At 36.5% G+C, this 22,814-nt stretch overlaps 1 protein-coding gene across 1 annotated transcript; it reads right to left on the reverse strand.

Annotated features, from left to right (window-relative positions):
* Nucleotides 1–4,916: 4,916 nt before the first annotated feature.
* Nucleotides 4,917–22,754, reverse strand: cul3a (cullin 3a). Its single transcript, XM_051871926.1, has 16 exons — nt 22,515–22,754; nt 16,320–16,517; nt 15,717–15,830; nt 14,105–14,265; nt 13,872–13,986; nt 11,999–12,227; nt 11,742–11,887; nt 11,341–11,517; nt 8,909–9,079; nt 8,723–8,830; nt 8,399–8,523; nt 8,060–8,156; nt 7,188–7,322; nt 6,898–7,084; nt 5,642–5,787; nt 4,917–5,532 (listed from the first exon to the last, which is right to left on the reverse strand). Exons 1-16 carry the CDS (start codon nt 22,596–22,598, stop codon nt 5,401–5,403), a joined length of 2,325 nt encoding a protein of 774 aa, XP_051727886.1. The 5' UTR covers nt 22,599–22,754; the 3' UTR covers nt 4,917–5,400.
* Nucleotides 22,755–22,814: the final 60 nt, after the last annotated feature.

Raw genomic sequence — 22,814 nt, forward strand, 5'->3', positions numbered from 1 at the left:
AAACATTGAAAGTCTTCATCGAAAGTCTTTGGGGTGTAGACTTTACAGAGTGCTCAATACAAATAGTGTCAGCGTTCTGACGTAGAACACGGAAGCTCTGCAATGTGTCTTTAACGTAAACTGCGTAGGAGAATGACATGGTAGAGAGGAAATTGTTGAATAAAGTCATTATTTTTTTTGTTTTTGCGCACAAAAGTATTTTCGTCGCTTCATAACATTAAGGTTGAACCAACTGTAGTAATGTGGACTATTTTACCAATGTCTTTACTACTTCTCTGGACCTTGAATGTGGTAATTTCGTTACTTTCTATGAGAGAAAAAAAAAAAATGCCTTGGATTTCATCAAAAATATTTGAATTTGTGTTCCCATATGTGCAAACTCGAAAGTGGTGAAAAACGTTGACATGTTTACAAAGTAAATAGTAGTAGGGGTGTCTGGGGGCATCCTCCCCCAGGAGAACATTTTTGTGATTTTAACATGTAAACTAAGCATTCTGGTGCACTCTGACAAGAAAATAAATGGAAAAAACAACCTTTGCTTCAAGTAAAAAAAAAATATATGTATATACATATTTATTGACACTAGGGCTGAGCATTGACACAAATTTCACAAATGGATTCTATTTTGATTCAGAAGCTTGCAATTTGATTTCAATTTGATCACCTTCAATTCAATAATGATTCATTTGGGGCCTATCAGGTACAGTACATGGAAAATTTCCTCAAAGAAAAAATCTCTCTCAACTTTTGCTGTAAACTATACAGGGAACCACAGCTGGTACATCATTATAATATTAAAGGTTAAAAAATAATTTATTTGTACTTACATATAAATTACACATAAAGAAGTTTTTTATAATAACGTTATAATAAATTTTTAAAGACATAATTATGCTTCTACTCGTTTTTAATACTATTCGTTTTTAACATCGGCCTAAACATTTAAATGGTGGCCGTCATAAAACGGTTTTATACATTCAGTATTGAAGCACATGTTAAGTACATGAATGTGCAATGGCCTGTAGTCACAGTGGATATATATCATAATGCTCCTCTCTAAGTTCATTTTTATAGCAGACTAACAATTGAACGGCTTTTCTGAGTTAAATGTTACGGTAAATGTGACATTTTTACAAGCTATTTTATAGAGTACCTCAGAGATGACGTGTTTTTGTAGGCCAACCCGGAAGTTAGTGGCGCACGGGTTCCCTCGATCGAAAGCCTATGCATTTTTCCCATAGACTTTTGGAAAATCGCAAAAAATAAGCTCTGTGTTTAACAGAGGGTTATGACACACACATTTTGTCTATCAAGATAATCTTTACAAGTTAACACAACATTTATACATTTTGAAGCCTGAATAAAGTCGTCAGATATAAAAAGCTAACAGTAGGCTATAAACGGACTACAGCACACCATGGTCGCGGATCAACATCACCACCACCAAGCTTCCTCAAACTTTATTAAAAAAACTATTTTATTTAAAAACATGCTCGCTGATTATGATCTGCGCTGTGTATGAATACTTATCCACTTTTTTTTATGAGAAATGCTGTCCAAATGTCCTGTTTGTCATGATGACGTCTAAAGTCCCCGCCAAAGGAAGTAGTCCCTTTCAGCAACTTGTTAGCAACTGCCATTAAGACACAATAAAGGTTTACAAAAAAATCACAAGCAGGTTATAACTGGTGTGTTTTATGTCATAGATCAAAACATGAAAATATTTAGAGGCTTTGTTAACCACAGACCTTATTTCAGGTGATTTAGCAAAAAAACATTCAAAAAACCCATAGACTTTAGAGCGATGGAACCGGAAGTCCTAAAATGCTAACTCACTTCCGGGTTTTGCATACAAAAACATGTCATCTCTGAGGTACTCTATTGGCGCTTTTCCGCAGTTGAAACAATGATTGATCGATTAACGTTACATATGACATGATACGGATTTCAGTAAGTTGTACTGGATTTTAACATACCTTCGGTATTCATTCATCCTACATTAATTTATGTTTATTTCGTGTTGTAAAGCGGAAGAGATGATCCGTTCACGTGCGCTCTGCATCTGTTTGAACTGAAGTGTCAGTCACACCACAGAGCGCCAAAAAAGACCACGGCAGCTCGAGAGACGTCTATGGTCTCACTCCAGTCTATGGGAAAGTAGCCCATTTTCGATTTATTGTGCCTGCAAACTCACCCTGACACCCCCCATCCCCGGAAAAAAAAAAAAAAAAACTCTTCGGATCTACACGATTCATATAAATTAGGGTGACCAGACGTCCCCTTTTTCCGGGGACAGTCCCGGTTTTTCGTGTTCTGTCCCCGACTGGAGCTGTCCCCGGAAATGTCCCCGTTTTACAGCTCGTTCCAAACAACTCGCAAATACATTGCAAAAAAGCCCGCAGCAGCCTGTTATCGGAGCAATCGTGTAGTGATTATTTTCACCAACAGAGGGAGCTGTGCAGCTACACTACTACACTTGGTCGCGCGCGCGCCGCTACTTCATGAAGAACGTAACCTGGATCAGAGCAGAGCGTCATTATTATCAATTATAAAAACATCGTTAACGGTTTCAAGGTAGTAGTAACATACTAACTATTCATGTTACAGTAAAGTAATACTGTTTGTATGTGTTTTATAACAGGGCCTCAATAGAGTGAGGGATTGTTTTGCTCAATTTTAAACGTCCCTAGAAGTTCCGCAGTCACAACGCATCATTTCCACACACACACGTCTTAACTATATCACGTGGTGAAGGTAGACTCAGATATGAATATATAAAATAATAATATAAAAAAAAATGACAATACACTTGGAACTTTGTGCTTAAAATGTGTCTAAAATGCAAAATAATAGTTAAAAATAGTTAAAAGTAAAAAAAAAAAAAAAAAAAAAAAAAAGTTGTATAGGGCCTAGAGTATAAACAGCTTGTGAAAATGAAAACATTAAATTCAATAATAAATGTTAAAAAAATATTAAATGCCGTTTTGTTTATCTTAAATTTTTTTATATTTTTTTTAATTTTTTTGTAAAGTGCTTTTGTAAAGTTAGACTTTTTTTATAACATAATAGGCATATTGTTTTAACCTGCTTTTGCAATGGTTAGGCCTACTATTAATAGTGTAATAGTTTTGGTGAATTGTATTAAAACCAGACCAAAAATCCTAAATCAAACTAAACCATAATAATTATTAATGTAATAATAATAATAATAATAATAATAATAATAAATATTAAAAAATGCATTGTCCCCGTTTTTTAATTATTAGATAATAACAAATGAGATTTCTGCGATATTTGGCCACTCAAATAGGAAATGTCCCTGGTTTCCATTTAAAAAAATCTGGTCACCTTAACATAAATGATATATTTTGATTCAAAACGGCGAAAAGCGACTAGTTTGCAGGTATGGTTCCGAAGATGAACGAAGGTCTTACGGGTTTGGAACGACATGAGGGTGAGTAATAAATGACAAAAATTTCATTTTTGGGTGAACTAACCCTTTTAGACCCTTTTTTAAGTCAGTTACATAAAAATGTAGATTGGCCTAATTTGATATCAAAAAGTCTTAAAGTCCCCCTGTAGTCAAAAATTTTATCCCTTAAAACTCATCTTTGATCACCAAAATGACATTTAATCGTTTTTTCCTGTGAAAAAAAAAGTTCATGCCTTAAAACAGCTTGAATGCAACTCTACACCCTTGCCTCATTTATTATACACGGATCTATGAATATGCTAATTAGCACCGCCTCCACTCATTCACACGAGCTCAGAAATCCACTCAGTCAACTTACTGAGGTAAACGCTGAACAATGGTATTGCTTTTTACAACGTTGAACACATAATTAATATGATTAGCCTTTTGCTTGACTATATTATCAAACAGCTGCTAATTATGTGTTGCTAATGTTACAAACCATGTTCCCGTTCTTCATCTCAGTCAGACAGCTGCCTTCTAAAAATCAGTATCCTTAGAAACGCTTTGAACACCTCAGTGGAGAAAGGCATGTAGTTCATCATAGCATCGTAATACACCCGCTATATTGCTAAATCTGCCCGATTCTTTAGATCCAGTCTTATTCATAATTATCAGAAAAATATACCAGGATAACCTGGCTTCTCTTGAGACTCCCTGCTTCAGAGCGGTCATGGTTAATGATATGCTGAAGCCCGCCGGCATGTTACAAGGTAGTTTGTGACGCCACAGACACCAGCGATGTCAAACTGCAGGTTTGAAACTGTCTTTAGATCACTGCAGTTTTAAGGAGAAAATACTCAGCAATGGTGTTGACTAACGAATTTGCACATGGTTTGTCTCAAAGCATATTAAAAACACCACATAGACATATAAACAACATTAAAAACTTGATTTTCACCACAGGAGGACTTTAACATAATGACTATGTTTATGCAACTGGTCCCTGATCAGTTTGTCTATCACTACATACACTGTTGATACAGAAGGAAATCAAAGCTGTGGATTTTGCTCCCTGCTGCTTTTATTTTTTAACTAACCTTTATTTCATCAGGGAGTCTCAGTGACGTTGTTACTCTTTCCTCAAACCTGTTACCCGCTGTGCACATGTGCTGCACTCATCTGCTTTGCCCATTTCTGAAAACAATTTGATTCTGTTTGGACCAGGGCCACACATAATTCAAGCTTGGCAGTAATGGCATTTTAGAGGTTTAATAGCAGGAAATTGGAGATGGTGATGTACCGTCTAATTCTCAGAGTCATTTGGCTGCTTTTTATTTCACGTGTCTCGGGAGGCAAGTCCACCTGGGACAGTATGGAACGTTTGTATTTGTTTAATAAACCAAGATTGAAATTACATTGACATGTTCAGCATCTGTTTCATCTCCGAACCTTGATGTTACCACGGAAACCACAATGGCATCTGCAAGAAAGCGGCAAGCGGTTCAATATCAACATTTTTATTGAACTTTTTGTCTTATTTCCGTAGCCACGTTTTGGCTGTTTTGTTAGGGTGTTTAATAATTCTGCCTTTTATACAGTATTGAAAAAAGAAAAAACAACAACATGTGCAGTGCATTCACATTTTCCCAAGGGATTCTTTTGATTTTGATCTCTACTAGGGTAAAACGGTGAAGAGACTGAAGCTGGATCCATTCATAGCTGAGATTCTCATAAGAGTGGGATTGATCTAATTAAAAATAATCTACGACACAATTATGAATTTCTTATTTTGCTTCCTGACTATTTTCCCGATTGTATGGTTTATGATTTCTCGGTTTGCTTTTCTTTTAAATGAAGTCCGCTACCCAGAGCTCATCTTTTGTTTAAAACAAACTTCCCAGTCCATGCGAAGAGCAGTCCAGAATCTTTTTATTTTTCCTGTCTTTGTGTTGCTCACTCGTCTCCTTGTGCAGAACTGTGATCCACTACGCAACGTACGTGTAGACTTTACGATCCTCCGGCGTCCGGGCCAAATATTCTCTTTCTATTAGTCCTTCAATGCGTTTTTTAATTACCACAGGGCTCGGCAGGAACCGCGCCCTCAGCTGCTGGGTCACCTGACAAGAGACAACCAAACAGATGTTTAGAAATTCGCAGATACCATTTGAATCATTTTTGAAATGATAAAATAAACATAGAAAGTCATGAACAAGAACACACGCTCACCTCTGCTACCAGTACGTTGTGCTGCATCTTCTTCCTGGACTTCATGATGCGTACGATGGCAGCCTCGATTTCATGTTTCCTGTCGTCGTCTACTTTCTGCCGCGTCTCCTTGCGCTCTGGGTCTGACTCGCCTTGCTTAGCAGCAACTGCAGAAGACGGAGTCAAAGTGTTTGTGAAGCACATTTTTAAATTAAAGACATCTTAATTCAGATTACTTGAGACATGGAAGTACAGGAACAAGATCTCAATATCAAGTCTGATTCAAACGTCATCTACACCAAATGTTTTATAAAATCAGAATACATCTCCAAATGAGAATTTTAAATATTTAAAGGCCTCATTAATTGTTTTGACAAGAGCATTGTTGGTGTATTTCCTATTGAAAAAGGAAGTTGGAGAAAGAAATAGGATGAACAGTTCATCCTAAAAAGTCAAGAGTCTAGTTATTGTTAACTAAAACTATTAAAAATAATTTTTGTTAATTTGTTAATTGAAGCACAGGGCATCTGCAGGGTTTTTAAAATAAGACCTTTTTTTAGAATGTGCAACAGCCCCACGTTTTACTTTGAATAACATTAAGCCATATCTCGAGTCCTGTTTTTCTGTCTCCAAATTTAAGAACTCTTGACATAATTAAGACTTTTCTTACATCATTCAAGATATTTAAGACTTTTTATGGCCTTAAATTTGATACAACTGAATTAAAGACTTTTTAATAATTTATAAAGACCCACAGGGAACTTGAAATATAGATAAAAAAACTTAAACTTAAAATACCTTAAAAATTATAAATGTTGCCTTTATTTTACCAAAATAAAAACTGAAGCTAAATAGAAATATAAAAAACATTAATTTATTTAAAAAAAAAAAAAAAAAAAAAAGCACACAACTAAAATATACAATATACAAATAAATAAACAAATATACAAATAAAAGCCAATTCAAAATACTAAAACACCAAATGGCAGGTGGTGTTTATAATTAAGATGGAGGGGACATTCTTGAGAGCATTTTATAGGACTAAAATCTGTATAAGACCCTTAGATTAATTATTCACATATTTGTTCTATTTTAAACGCATGTATCTGCTAAAAAATACATTATTTTCTCTACTTTTATGAGAACACAAGCATATAGATGACAAACAAAAATTAACTAAATGCCAGTTTTGAATTCTTCTGATTTCTTTCAGACAATTGCTCTTATTTTGTCCCTTCATTCTGAGTCAACAGCGCCCCCGTGTGGCAGCACAATACCTGTTTGTATTTTGACTCTGTGCAGTTTGGAGGTAAACTGGTCATTGACTGTAAACACATGGCCGCTCTCGATCTCTTTGCTCTTGGGCTCTTTCGTGAGAACTCTCTGGGTGGGTTTCCCACAGGCTAGAGACTGCAGGGCCCGGACCAGTTCGCGCTCGGGGATGTCTGTCTCCTGCTGGATCTCCTGAGGGGGTTAAAAGTCAACAAAGGTGAAGGTTAAACTCATGAACATGTAGGCACGGCTTAATGGAGTTCAGATCAGGGAACATGTGGATGGAAGGCTTTACCTCAAAGGTAAACTTATCTCTGTTGTTGAAGAGCATGAGGATGGTCATCTGGAAGGTTGACACCTGCAGAATGTGCTTCCGTGTGTTTGAGCCTGTTAGCAAAGCCCCGCCCACACCTACATCTGAGCCATCCTCCTAAAGAGAGAGAGAAAGTCAATTAAAATCAGCTTTTGAACATTTTATAAATAATTAAAAACCAACAGGAGAAGGACTCCATTGACAAGAAACTGTTCAGTCCTCAGTGGAAATACTGTGAAGCAACAAAATCACATCCAATCAGAAAATATTTGGCGTTTAGTTTAATACGGATTTTGGACCAATGAGATTCAAATGTGGGTGGAGTTACACAGCACAACATAAAAGACAAAAAAAAAAAAAAAAAAAAAAAAAAATTGTATATATATATATATATAAAAACTTTTTTGAAAAGTCACTGATAAAACGTCATGTCACCCATCTTGTCATGGTCACGGCTGGTTAGGACAAGAACACAGATCAGATGGAATGATTTAAAGCTTATCACTTTATTAATTCAGGCAAGTCATGTATGTATATATGTATATATATAAAAAATAAAATGCTTTTTTATATTTTTAAATTACTTACAATAAATAAGTGTGTGTGAGTTTTTTTATAATTTTTAAATAAAATAAATATATGCCATTATATAAAGTTTATATGTATTTGTACACTCTTTATATAATATCATAAATAAATTACTTAAAAAAAAATATTTAAAAAAAAAAAATATATATATATATATATATATATATATATATATATATATATATATATATATTTTACTTGGGTATTAAAGGTGCACTTTCTGTGTCATTAAATGTAATTGCAAAAATAAACAATTGTGTCTGTACCTTTTTAATGGCACCGTAGAAAGTGGCGTTGAGGTCTGCAGAACCCATGTGATGCTGGAGTGTGAGTTGCCTGCCACTGTGCTTAGCCAAATAAAACCTGCACAGAGTTAAAATTCACATGAAACCAAGCTACAAGTGGTGAAAACTCAGATATAGACATGGCAAGCAGAGATTATCAACTTCATCTTTACCTTGACAGTTTCTGTCATATACTTACAAAAAAACAAAAAACAATATTGTTCGATTATAGTCAACAGATACATAAAAATCCTGACAATTGTTCAACTTAATAGGAAATGTACATATAATTAAATAAGGAAAAGGGTGTAAGAGTCATACCTTCTGAAGACCTCAAAGGCGTGGCGTGGGGAGGGTGGGATGTTGCATTTGGGTGTGGCTGACTGTGTGGGCCAATAACCTGTAGTCAGTACTCTCACTGTGAGATCAACACCACAGAGAGACACCTGCAACATGAAGACAAATCACACATTTTTGCATTTGGTGTGAAATGACTTGAAAGGGTTGCATCGCTTCAATTAACAATGTTCTTTTTTTATAAAATTTGGATGTGGTGTGAATAGGCCCTCAGGACGCAGTAATTATAATTAGCTTATTTTAAGAACAAAGTCAAAGGGATGTGTGTGTGTGTGTGTGCATATGCACCTGTGATGTCTGCAGGTGGTGGCGGAATTCGTCCATAGTGGTATTAGAGATGCTCATGTCCCTAAACATGCCCTCCAGTTTAGAGGTGAACTGACAACCGCACTCCGTCTGAGAAATAAAGCATGAGTATTACATTAGTAATATAGAGGAATACAGTAAAAAAGTAAAGAAGGATATGATGTGCACCTTTAGTTTGGAGATCATATTTTTCTCAGAGTCATCTGAAACGCTCTTATTGGTTAAGAGTCTTCTGGCTAGGTGCTGTTTGTAGTAACGCTCAAACACATCCTTCTCCTGCATGAACCTGAACAACACCATGGCCTTATCCAGGATGGACTCCACTTCCTGTTCTGTCAGCTGAATATAAACAATTATAATGAACCAATTAAGAGATCAGTAATAACTTTGGTTCAGTGGTATTTTAAAATTATTTATATGCTATTATAGTATTTATTTATTAATATTGTGAATTAGCTTTTATATATATTCAGATTTAATTGTAGTTTTAAGTTTTTTTTGTCGTTTTTATTATTTTTGCCACTTTTGTACTTGTCATTTTTATTAATTTTACGTTTTTATTATATATATATATATATATATATATATACATATATATATATATATACACACATATATATATATACACACAGGTGCTGGTCATATAATTAGAATATCATCAAAAAGTTCATTTTTTTATTATAAATTATTTTTAAAAATGAAACTTTCATATATTCTAGATTCCCTACATGTAAAGTAAAACATTTCAAAAGTTTTTTTTTTAAATTTTGATGATTAGAGCATACAGCTCATGAAAGTCCAAAATCCAGTATTTCAAAATATTAGAATATTTCCTAAAATCAATCAAAAAATGGATTTGCAAAACAGAAAAGTTCAAGTTCTTTAAAGTATGTTCTTTTGTGCACTCAATACTTGATCGGCAGGACATATTACAGCAAATGACTTGCTCCTAGCACAAATTACTGCATCAGTGAAGTGTGGCATGGAAGTGATCAGCCTGTGGCACTGCTGAGGCACTATTGAGCCTTCAGATCATCTGTATATTGTTGGATCGACTGTTTCTCATCTTTCTCTTGAAAATATCCCATAGATTCAGGTCAGGCATATTGGCTGGCCAATAAAGCACAGTAATATCATGGTCAGCAAACCACTTGGAAGTAGTTTTTGCACTGTGGGCAGGTGCTAAAGTCCTGCTGGAAAAGGAAATCAGCATCTCCATAAAGCTTGTCAGCAGATGGAAGCATAAAGTGCTTCAAAATCTCCTGGAAGATGGCTGCATTGACTTTGCACTTGATAAAACACAATAGACCAACACCAGCAGACGTCACGCCCCCCCCAAATCATTATTGACTTCAGAAACTTCACACTAGACTTCAAGCAGCTTGGATTCTGTGCCTCTCCAGTCTTCCTTCAGACTCTGGGACCATGATTTCAACATGAAATGCAAAATTTACTTTTATCTGAAAAGAGGACTTTCGACCACTGTTCACTGTCCAGTTCTTTTTCTCCTTAGCCCAGGTAAGATGCTTCTGACATTGTCTCTGGTTCAGAAGTGGCTTGGTAGTCCTTTTCCTGAAGATGTCTGAGTGTGGTGACTCTTGATGTGCTGACTCCGGCTTCATTCTACTCATTGTGAAGCTCTCCCAAGTGTTTGAATCGGCTTTACTTGACAGTATTGTCAAGCTTGCGGTCATCCCTGTTGCTTGTGCACCTTTGCCTACCCAATTTCTTCCTTCCAGTCAACTTTGCATTTAATATGCTTTGATATTTCACTCTGTAAACAGCCACCCCATTCAGTAATGACCTTCTGTGACTTACTCTCTTTGTGGAGGGTGTCAATGATTGTCTCCTGGACCATTGCCAAGTCAGCAGTCTTCCCCATTAGTGTGGTTTCAAAAAACAAAAGATACCCGGATTTTATACTGTAGGGATGGTCATTTAATGAAACTCAAATGTAAATATTCTAATATTTTGAGATACTGGATTTTGGACTTTCATTAGCTGTACGCTCTAATCAACAAATTTACAAAAAAAAAACTTTTGAAATGTTTTACTTTACATGTAGGGAATCTAGAATATATGAAAGTTTCATTTTTTAAAATAATTTACAATAAAAAAATGAACTTTTTCACGATATTCTAATTATATGACCAGCACCTGTATATATATATTTCTATTAACTTGATTTTTTGTAATTTTTTTAACAAATCAATTTCATAACTTCACCTTATTTTATTTCTAATTTTTAAAAGTTTTAAATCTAATATTTCTTTTAATTTTATTTCAGATATTTTTCAATGAAAAACAAAATTTGCTCTAGTTTTAAATTTAGTTAGCAATAACACTTTTGTTTGTGTATATAGGTGTACATTAATCCATCAATCTATATATATATATATATATATATATATATATATATATATATATATATATATATATATATATATATATATATATATATATATATATATAAATTCATATTCATAATTTTTTTCCACTTTCACTGGACAAAAGTGTGGCAATATTGGAGAGAGAATTTACCCAATTTGTAGGAAGGTTTCATCACAAGAACTTAAGATGGCCTAAAGCTAATCTCTTACCCCCTTCACTCCTTTCTTGAGTTTGTCGTCGATGAAGAGTGAGAGGTACTCAGGCGATCTGGAGTTGAGGTTGAGGAAATACTCAAAATCTCCAGCAATAGTCTGTTTGAAGAGCCTGTCGTTGTTGAAGGACTCCTGCAGGAACCGGTCGAAGCGCGACTTCAAGTCCAACAAACCCTGAATGAACCACAAGAAAAAGACCATCCTTACTACTTATTACAAACATAAAGCTCGTTGAGGTTGTATTTACACATTCTCACTAGTCTGAACTCTTAAACCTTAGCAGATTTGTTCTTTGTTTATTCAGGATGTGACTCAGCTGGTCAGTTTTGTATTAACTGAACAAGCCTCTACTGTCTGTGCAGTTCTCTCTTTGATACTTCATGTTGGTGAATGTGTACCTGAATGTAGTCAACAGGGTTCTTGCCCTCTCCTTCCTCTGACACCAGCGCTTTACCCTGTTCTCTGAGGTACCAGCTCATGCACTCACACATCGTTTTCAATCCGTTAGGAACCCGACCGAACAACTTATACATGCACGCGAGGTCTGAGAGAGAAAGATAGAAAAGATGAGAGAAATTTAGTTAAATACAAAGCCAAAAATTCATTAATTCCAATTAGGGATAGATGATAGATCAAAAAATAAACGGCTGCTCACCTTCTGTCTTTCCATTCTTGAGCATGTGGACCAGTCCCGAGTTCTCCATCTCTACGATGGTCTTCATGTGTTTGGAGATGAGCTCTCTCTCTACCACCTTCACGATAGGCTCTTCTGTCGATTTATCCAGGCAGTGCATCACTCGCTCAATCTCTTCGTTTATCCGAGCCTCCACTTTCTTGATGTAGACGCTGGCACTGTTCTCCGCTAGGAACTTCTGACTTTCCATCTGCACAGACACACACAAAAATGGAGATATTATACTTAACACCAGTCAAGAATAAATCAGCAAATCAATCAATACAGGTCTTAACAATGAGGGTTTATTTCAGGTTAGTAGTGGATTTTTACTTGTCTCACTGGCCCCATTACAACAAATGCTACATTGTATTTTAAATCAATATATTGTGTCAGAAAACATTTATTTTTCATTAAAAATTAAAAACTTTCACAATAAATGCTTTTAATTTGTAATAATATTTGAAAATGCTTTTATAGAACATGAAATTCTATATTTTATTAAAATATCGTTTATAACTATTTTATCTATTTGAATTTGAATAATTTAAATAATACACCACAGTTCAAAAGTTTGGGATTTTTTTTTTTTAAAGAAATTAAATTACTGATCATAAGAAATGTTTCTTGAGCACCAAATCAGCATATTAGACTGATTTCTACAGGATCATGTGACACTAGGGCTGCACAATAAATCACAATTAACATGAAGTCACGCTTAAACTGATTTGGCTTAGAGCAATTATGAAATCGCAAAGGCTGTGATTATTTTTTTATGTGCAGCTTGTCAATGAAGTACTGCTCTAATCAGTAATGTGCATTTGAAAAAGCAACACACGAAGCATTTTTGAACCTCTTGTCCTACAAAAGACAACATTTAATAACAATCTCTACTCGAAACTCACTTCATAACATCAGTTGAGTGTTTGAAAACATCGTTCTGTAAGATTTATTCTTACACAGAATAAAGCACACAACATATTTCATAGTATTCTATACAATGATAAAGGCTATGTCAATTAGCAATGAAGTATAAATATACTTTATCATCATGAAAATACCCGAGAGGCTCGAACTCAGATAAACCATATATTGTCGTAGTCATCTGTTTATTACACATTTAATCAAAGCGTTTCAATCTTCTGTTTATTCAGCTACAGCCATAGTGTAATGCCTATAGGGATTTCCTGGAATGATGCGTGTCATATCTTACTTCTGAGCATATTTGGAGTTTCTGTGAGAGAGCGCCCTCTGGCTTTCAGATGGAGCAACATTTACTATTGATCACAGAGCCATACAGCTCTGACAAGCATCACATACATTTTTTTTTTTTTACGCAGCCTTTGCCAAATCGTGTGCGGTTTATTTTCGATTAATCGTGCAGTCCTATGTGACTCTGAAGACTGAATCTTCAAAACAGAAAACATTTATTTTTAATTGTAATAATATTTTTGATCAAATAAGATCAAACTTTATCCAAAAGCACTTTTAAAAATCTTACCCAAAACTTTTGAACTGTAATGTATACTTTAATACATCCCATCCATTTTAGTAGCTGAAATGTCATTCTGAGTGTGATTATGAAGTTGTAAGGATATGTCAATTTCAGTCTCTTTGAACAATACTGCTATAAAATGTTGGCTGAACCAAGTGAAATGACAGCACAACTGCACATCAAGTCAACCTATCAAGCAGCTGATTGAAATTATAAAATCAATAGCGATGGAGGATCTAAATGAAAGATTTCGTTCCTATTTTATTTCAATGGCAGTGACAAGGAAATGTTTTGTAATATCCAAAATGACAAGCAAACAATGTAAAAGCAGTATTAAAGCAGTATTATAGCAGTACCCACCTGGAAAAACTCAGCAGACATGTCTAAGAACGGGATTTCAAAATCCTCCTCGTAGACGGACCGACCTTCTAAGCCCAAAACCATCAGCATCTGACAGGCATTTCTGATGGCCCCCCTGCCACAAAACAACATCACAAACATCATAAAAATGCATCTCTACTACTTACAGCTGAAAGCTTTCATTCTTTTACTGAAACGCTGTAAAGAGAGACAGAACGACAGATGTCACACACCTGTCGACCACCTCTCCCCTGCGTTCTCGAGCGATCATGTCCAGCAGAGTCTGTCTAAGATGGTCTCTGATGCAGCCATACCGCACAACCTGATCTCTGAAGATGATCAAGCCGAGATTGTAGACGTTCTCCACATTATTCTGTTGAACATACACACGGTCCTAGACAGAGAGAAAGAAAAATGTTCCCACAGGTCCACAAGTTAGCATTTTATTGTCTGGACGTAAATGGGATTACAGTTAAATGCCTGAAATAAGGTCTGTGGTGAACACAAGCTCAAGATATTCTCATGTTTTATTCTATGACAAAAACACAACAGTAATACCCTCTTGGGATTTTTTTTAAAAGCTTTTACTTGTCTTAGTGGCTAAATAGGACTACAGAGGTTGTCTGGGATATTAAATGTCATCAGGTCGAACAGGTAAACTCATCTACTCACTAGTCCGCTTTCACAGCCTTGTTGTGTTTATAATCACTCTCTTGCAAACTATTCTAGCTTAAACTTTTAGGGAAAATGTTTATTTTAAATAAACACTGAAAGAGTTGGAAGCTTAATGGTGTTGATGCTGAAGTCATGCGACCGTGGTGTAGTTCATTTATAGCCTATGTTGTGCTTTGTGTTCATTTGTGAAGATTATCATAATGAACAAAAAACGCAAGAATCAAACTTTTGTTGGTCAAAGAGCTTATTTTCTGCAATAATCCAAAAGACAGTGGAAAAAATCATATTGAGTTTTTGTGAAGGGAACTAGGGTGATGCTAACTTCAGGGTTGGGCTACAAAAATACATCATCACTGCACCACTTTATGGTCAGGGTCAGTAAACAGGATAAGGATTATTAAAGCTTTTTGGTTGATTGTGTGATTCATGGGCTCCTGTCAAAACCCTCCAAAACCAATACTTAGTCTATGACTGGATCATTATTGCAGTGATTATGTTGCTAGCATGTTATATGTTTCTTCTAACCCTAATTGATGGAGTGTGTAGCTTTTCATTTCTTAAACAACCATGTAGGAAGACACATCATGGCCATATTCCAGGGTGACAATGTAAAGATTCATGCGGCTCAAATTGTGAAAGAATGGTTGGGAGGGAGCTAGAAGAATCCTTTTCACACAAGAATTGGCACCTCTGAGTCCAGACCTTAAATTCATTGAAAGTCTTTGGGATGTGCTGGAGGAGACTTTATAGAGTGCTCACCTCTTGCATTGTCAATACAAGATCTTGACCAAAAATGTACGCACCTTTTGATGGAAATAACATTTATTTCCATCGAGAGGTGCATCAAAAACATACTACTACTGTGAAAATGATTCTTCATGCACCATTCTTTCACAATTTGAGCCTGACCTTGACAATGTCATCCTGGAATATGGCCATGATGTGTCTTCCTACATGGTTATTTAAGAAATGAAAAGCTATACACTCCATCAATTAGGGTTAGAAGAGCTGTTGCCAAACATAACATGCTAGAAACATAATAATCACTGCAATAATGATCCAATCATATACTCTTGCGCATTTGCCTATTTAAATCCAAACAGCGACTTTTTTTTGGCCGGGCAGCGTATATACACATGCTATTAAAGAAAGTCTGACTAAACAACTTACCATGTACATCAATATATCTCTAATCATGACCATGGCTGTCTGATGATCATTCCACGCTTGATTTAACGTCTGCAGGAAATTGTTATTTAATGAATGCAGCACGTCTTCTCGCACCTGAAGACGGGGGGGAAAAAAAAATCAAAGCTGTTATGAGAGCAGCTTAAGCACATGGGTTTCATCCACCTGTGTGTACGGTGACATCACCCTGTGAACAACTCCATTGGGACAGGCAGGTTTCCACCATCTGCTTCATCTCCAGAACTGACATCATTAACAGCCAGCACCAGAGATAAAACCCCAGAGTCTTCATTAAGTTATATATAAATATATATGTAGTGAAGAAGATGAGAGACAGTGTCCTTCAGATCTGTTTAAATCAATCTGTTCAATTTAAATTCACATCACACACCATCAAATTAGTTAAGCAGGTCTTTTAAAGCAATAAGCGGTGGTGAAATCTCTGTAACACTCCATCCCTTGTGGCTTACTGCTTATTAAACTGCATTTAACTTCAGCAACTCCTAGCTAAAGCCTGTGAGAAGTTTAATCTCTAGAACCTCAAGTATTTCAAGAAAGATTTCAGAGTGAGAGAGGAGCTCATACTTTGTTGATGAGGTGTTCGGTGACCACCTCTCTGAGGCCCGTGTAGAGCTTCTCCCCATGTTTGTGCAGCACCATGGTGTAGGCGTTCCTGTAGAGCTCCTCAAAGCTCAGCCCACTGTTGTTCTTCCGCTGGATCTCCTGGATGGCGTTCTTCAGAAGATCCCAGATGTTATTCACATACTTCTCATCCATGGTCATCTGCGAAAACAAACAAATCAACAAATTAACAAAACAGAGAAACTTTTATGATAATTAGACAAAACGCTTTAGGATGGATGCACCTTATCGGTATTGGCCAAGATTTCTTTAAATTAGTTAATTAATATAAATTCTAATTGGACCAAGATTGGCTTAATCAAATAGTTTATTTTTTCCAATTAAAATAGCATACTTTTTCTAATTGGAAGGTTACAAAAGTACTAAAAACTCAGCTATAAGTAATGGGCAAAATTTTTATTTAAGCATTACTAGCAAGTCAAACATAAAATCATATACATGTACATAGTTCTGCATAAGGAACATTATCTTCTGTACACTACTATTAAAAAGTTTGGGGTTGGTAAGATTTTTTTTTATGTTTTTGAAAAGTATCTTATGCTCACCCAGGCTGCATTTATTTGATCAAAAATACAGCAAAAACAATATTGTGAAATATTACAATTGAAAATAACTGTTTTCTATTTGAATGTACTTTAAAATGTAATTTATTTCTCCGATGCAAAGCTGAATTTTCAGCATCATTACTCCAGTCTTCAATGTCACATGATCCTTCAGAAATCATTGAAATATGCTAATTTGGTGCTCAGGTGACATTTCTTATCAATGTTGAAAACAGTCGGGCTGCTTAATATATCTTAGGAAAGAAACCAAGATACTAGTGTTGTCAAAAGTGAAAATTAAAAAGTTTTGATACCAAGTCGGTACTGAAATTTAAAACACCTCTGATTGGCAAATATGTTCACGCACTCATCAGATATGTCTGTGATTGGCTACAATGATAAACGCTTCAAAAACATGTAAAAAGACATCAATGACAGAGGGCTTACACAGATACACACGGGAGCATTTGAAAGTGACCATCTACCAGTGGACTGGTTAAAAATCGTACTGACCCCAAATTTATGAACAGTAGTGTATATATCGACTGAAAATCACAACATTGCAATTACATAAGAGGAGATCTTATTGACTTATTCAGCATGGGAAATCATAGGATGGGTTCCAGGCTCATTAAAAGTAAAACAACGGACTTATAACATTCTAATGTGCATTTAATGTGCCAACTGGCACAGGTCACTTGCTCATATGCTCAACCTTTGGCAGATACTGAACCAAGAGAAAATCAATTCCCTTTACAACCAAACCAACAGTCCAACTTCAGAGCTCTTGATAGTTCCAAGTGACTCAGCAGAGCTAATCTCACAAAGAACAGGTCTGATGTCTAATTTCATGTGTGAATTACATTTTTAAACATCTGACTAATTATGCATGTCAAAACAACACTTCAGCACTGCTCATGTTAATTATAATGCTTGTCACGGTGTTAGTAACACAGCTCCTGCTATGTGATAAATCGACACACATTGTAGATTCAGACGCAGAGAACGCCTCGCTCTCACCTGTCTGTTTCTCTCCATCTACTAAGCCTACAGACAGACAGGTCTTGATACTCATGGACCTGTGCAGACTAGTCTGTGGATTAAAGCCATTTAGGTGGGTAAAATCTGACTTAAGCTCAAGTAGAAATGGGTGTGAGTGTGAATGTCCACTTCTCGCAACATTTCTCTAAAAGGCTACTTGAATCACACCTGTTTTGGCAGTCACTGGATCAAGACCATTTCACTTTTGAAAAAGTTAAACTAACACAAAGAGGAACCAGTTTTTCCATGAACAGGAATCCCTGAAGCAAAAGGTGTGCATGTGCGTCAAACAAGTAGGTTTCCAAACTGGGTTTCTGTAGGCTGAGGTCATGTCAATGCAAAGGCACTGATGAAGGACGAGATCAGAGAGACATACATTTTACCCACAACAATAAACCCTGATCGTATCTATAGACACATTTAACATCTTTGAATTTGCCTGATGCTTTTATCCAAAGTAACTTAGTTTGCATTCAAAGTATACATTTTATCAGCTCATGCATTCAATGGGAATCAAATTGGCAATTGGCATTCCTAGTGTCATGCTCTACCGTTTCAGCTACAGGAACCCTAAAACACTTCTAATATTTTATTAAAGCAAGTCTGCATCTTGCCAATTAGAAGACTATAGATGGACACTATCGCTCACAAGTTTGGGGAGAACATTTTACAATGCGGTAAGATTTTACAAAAGAAGGCTCTTATCAAGGCTGCATTTATTTGATCAAGAATACAGCAAATTATTTATATTACAATTTAAAGGAGTCCTTGATTATGATTTCACTTTTTTAACTTTAGTTGCTGTTTGAGCATAAACAACATCTGCAAAGTTACAATGCAAAGGGAGATATTTTCTTTTACAGAAATTGTTTTTTAAGGACTACAACAAACAGCTGGTAGGGACTACAACAAGCTTCTTCCTGTGTTGGTGACATCAAAAAAAAAAAAAAAATTTACATAAACCCTGCCCCCGGGAACCCGCAACAAAGGGGGTGAGGCCATGTTGGGCTGCTTTAGAGAAGAGGAAGAGTTGTTGTAGTAGAGCAGTGGTCTCAAACTCAATTCCTGGTAGGCCACAGCTCTGCACAGTTTAGCTCCAACCAGCTCCAACTCACACCTGCTTGGAGGTTTCTAGTAATCCTAAAGACCTTGATTAGCTGGATCAGGTGTGTTTGATTAGGGTTGGAGCAAAACTGTGCAGAGCTGTGGCCCTCCAGGGATTGAGTTTGAGACCACTGTAGTAGAGTGTTATTACCATGCCGTCATTTTACGCCTTTGTAAGGCTGAACAACAGCGTTACTGACAATCGTCATTTTGGCTGCGTGAGATTCTCCAGCTTTGTTGTTGTTAGTCAACCGAAGCACGAGCTGTTAAAGCTCCACCCTCCTCTGGAAAGGGGTCCAGGAGCGGCAGCTCATTTGCATTTAAAGGGGCACACACAAAAACGGTGTGTTTTTGTTCACACCCAAATTAGCCAAATTTGACAAGCTATAATAAATGATCTGTGGGGTATTTTGAGCTGAAACTTCACATACACATTCTGGGGACACCAGAGACTTATATTACATCTTGTGAAAGGGGCATTATAGGTCCCCTGTGAAATAATTTTTTTTTTTTTTTTATTCAAATTTATTTAAAAATGTCATTTATTCCTGTGATGGCAAAGCTGAATATTCAGCAGTGTCACATGATCCTTCAGAAATTGTAATAATATGCTGTTTTGTTGCTCAAGAAATATTTCATATTATTTTCAATGTTGAAAACAGTTGTGCTGCTTAATATTTTTGTGGAATCCTCGATACATTTTCAAAATTATTTGATGAATAGAAAGTTCAAAAGAACAGCACTGAATTGAAAGAAATCTTTTGTAACATTATAAATATCTTTACTGTCACTTTTGATCAATTTAATGCAACACTGCTGAATCAAACAATTAATTTTTTAAAACCAAATTGAACTGACCCCAGACTTTTGAATGGTAGTGTACATAAACTATAGAACAACTTTACACATTTTTACAATATGATAAATCCTGGAAAAGTGACCCATTGGGACTGTGAGGGGAAGGTCAACACAGCTAAGGCCCTGTTTCCGCCTGGTATTAAGATGCATTTTGGTCGATCGGATCACAAGTAGGCGATGGAGACACATACCTGTTTTAATCCATCTCTTTTGTCCACTTTCAACCACTTTTGTCCTGATTTTTTTTTTTCAAGGGGAGGGTCTATGGGTTTGTAAATGTATGGGCTTTTTTAGTTCAATCGATCTACTGGACGAAATAAGCTCACACGATTTACATATGAACGCATCCAGAGACAACGGAAAAACATACAGAGAACATCAGCTTTCGTTTCTGCTCTGACAGCCTCAGCTGTGAGTGTGTGTTAGAAATCAGGAATGGTGAGAGAACATTGTGCTTGGTACATTTTTCGTTTTCAAACCAAACTTGGGTCTCCAGCCAACTAAGTTTAAATCCTATCTAGCTAGCGCGCTTCCCACAATGTTTGTTTACGCATTAGGTCAGTAGGTGGAGAGTAGGCGCTCTTTTGTGGCTGTTCGAATGCATTTGCCCATTTGAGCATTTACCCACTTGAGCATTTACACTACAAAAGCAATCCAGTCAAATGTGTTTTCGACTGCCTCTGGAAGTGGTCGAAAGTGGACAAGCTCAAAACATTTTACACCCCATTTACACCCGTATTTAGCATCATCCATTTGTGATCGGATCAACCAAAACGCATCTTAATACCAAGTGTAAACAGGCCTTAAGTGACGAAACTCATCTCAAGCCAGAGCACATAATTACAGCCGACTATCTCCAGTAACACAAGTTTTGGAGGTAGAACAAAAGCAAGAACAATCAGAAGAATTATAACTGCACTGGTTAGGTCTGAATTAACTAAGGGATGTGCCGTAAAGGGTTTTGAAAATGACAGCAAGCACCAAACTTCTTTACACTCCTGATTCTGACCAAAATATGTCTGTGTCAGTCTGATTTTAAATAATGAACTGCATGTTTTTCAAGAATAGCAAAACCACACCTGAGTTGACACTATGAAAAGCTGAAGAGAAACCTGACAGACAGTTAGAATGCAGAAGAGAGCTGAGAGCATGCAGACTGTAACAGGTGGGAATGTGGGCCACATTTTGAGAAGGTAATACTATGATGAAAAAAGTAAAGACTGCTGTAAGATTTCTAATGAATTCCTCTGACAGGGTGAAACATGTCAGATCCTACAAGCAAACGCAGCTTCCACACGAGAGCAGTGTCTTATCTTATTACCACTTATCTGAACCAAAAGGACATTTGTTTAGTCCTGTGGACTTGCTGATAGGTGTAAGGCTCTGAGAAGATTAAGGAGTTTTCCAGGCCTTCAAGAGAGGAAAATAACTGTATGCAAACATTTTCACTTTACTGCATATTATCAGATTATTCTGACATTATTCATTCCATCAGAGCATCACCAACAATCCTGTGATGCACATAATTTGATCTGAGTAGAGCTAATAAAAGAACAGAAAATTGCAGAAAATTACAGAGAGATGCACGTCATGCTGATGCAAAATGTGCTGCAGTGACTGTGAAACAAAAGCAGAGCTGCTAAGGACATCTATCATCAATGTGACAATCTAGACAACACTAAACAACCTATAATATATTAAATATCTATATCAGGGGTTTTCAAACTGGGAGTGCTAGAGAAAAACAGAGCAAAACAAATAAAATTAATTTAAAAATAAATTAAAAATATATAAATAAATAGTATAAATTGAGTCTTTATACATGAAAATACACAGGTGCCTTTGAAACTTTAGAATGGGATCCCTCGGCCAAGAATGATCATATTTGAGGGTTCTTGGCATCTAAAAGATTGAAACCCCCTGATCTTCACCATGTGACAATAATAGACTGATGGCTCTGATGTGTATAACATTTCCAACAAACTACACAAACACCAACCAGTGTCAACAAAACACACAAAAACCAACCAATGACAAGAAACTAAATTAACCAGGCAATACAGCCATTACACAGTTTGGCAATATACACAGCACCACTAACAACAACAAAATTAACCATCATCACCACAAACAACAATAAGTTGCAACAAAACACACACCATCAACGACCAGTCTGACAACACAAGACCCAAAATCAGATCAAAACAATGAAAGAAAACAAGCAAATCAAAAGGAAGGACTCCGTGTTCTCTTCAGAATCTACACTGTTGTACATATTTACAGCTTTATGGTCAAAACCTATAGACTGAACGGGTGGGGGAAAAATCACTGAGTTTTGGTCACTTTCTACAGTGGCTGTTTCAATAATTCAATTCGCTCATCTCTCTATTAGCTGAGTCATATAAACATATTTAAAACCCTTTAGCTCATATTATCATGATTACAAGTATTTTCTATTCCATAGTCACTGCAAAGCTCTCAAACGCAGCCTCAAAACATCCAAACTCGCTATGGCCTGCTGCTCTGGCCGATCCAGGGCTCTCGAGTTCTCCTCGCGGCCGCCTGAGGCGCGTTCATCCCGGCTGATACTCACGGGAAAGGCGCGGATCCGCATCTTGGTGTCCTTCTTGGTGCCGGGTTTGAGGTTGGACATGTTTGGGTTAGGGAGCGATGCCATCAACAGATGTTAGGGTGGGTGTGTTGAGGGGAAACACGGACAAATCTCGCCCTCTTTCCCCCCCAGGTTTCAGTCCCTGTAGCTTATACTCTTTTCCTCTGTCTCTACTAGTACAGCGATGGCGGATGACTGGATGAGACCTCGCGAGACTATGATTATGCGAACAGGAATGCATCTAATATCGCGAGAACGGGGGCCAGCTTGGGCTGACATGTG

This window comes from Ctenopharyngodon idella, chromosome 2 (genome assembly GCF_019924925.1).
Source record: "Ctenopharyngodon idella isolate HZGC_01 chromosome 2, HZGC01, whole genome shotgun sequence".
Taxonomy (NCBI): domain Eukaryota; kingdom Metazoa; phylum Chordata; class Actinopteri; order Cypriniformes; family Xenocyprididae; genus Ctenopharyngodon; species Ctenopharyngodon idella.

What these genes read in the sequence shown, in the direction of transcription:
- cul3a (XM_051871926.1), bottom strand. Translation starts at nt 22,598, where the DNA reads ATGGCATCGCTCCCTAACCCAAACATGTCCAACCTCAAACCCGGCACC. An exon ending in TGTCTGCTGAGTTTTTCCAG is followed by an intron (nt 12,228 to 13,871) that starts GTGGGTACTGCT and finishes GTGTCTGTGCAG; the next exon opens with ATGGAAAGTCAGAAGTTCCT. An exon ending in ACAACGTACTGGTAGCAGAG is followed by an intron (nt 5,533 to 5,641) that starts GTGAGCGTGTGT and finishes GTCTCTTGTCAG; the next exon opens with GTGACCCAGCAGCTGAGGGC.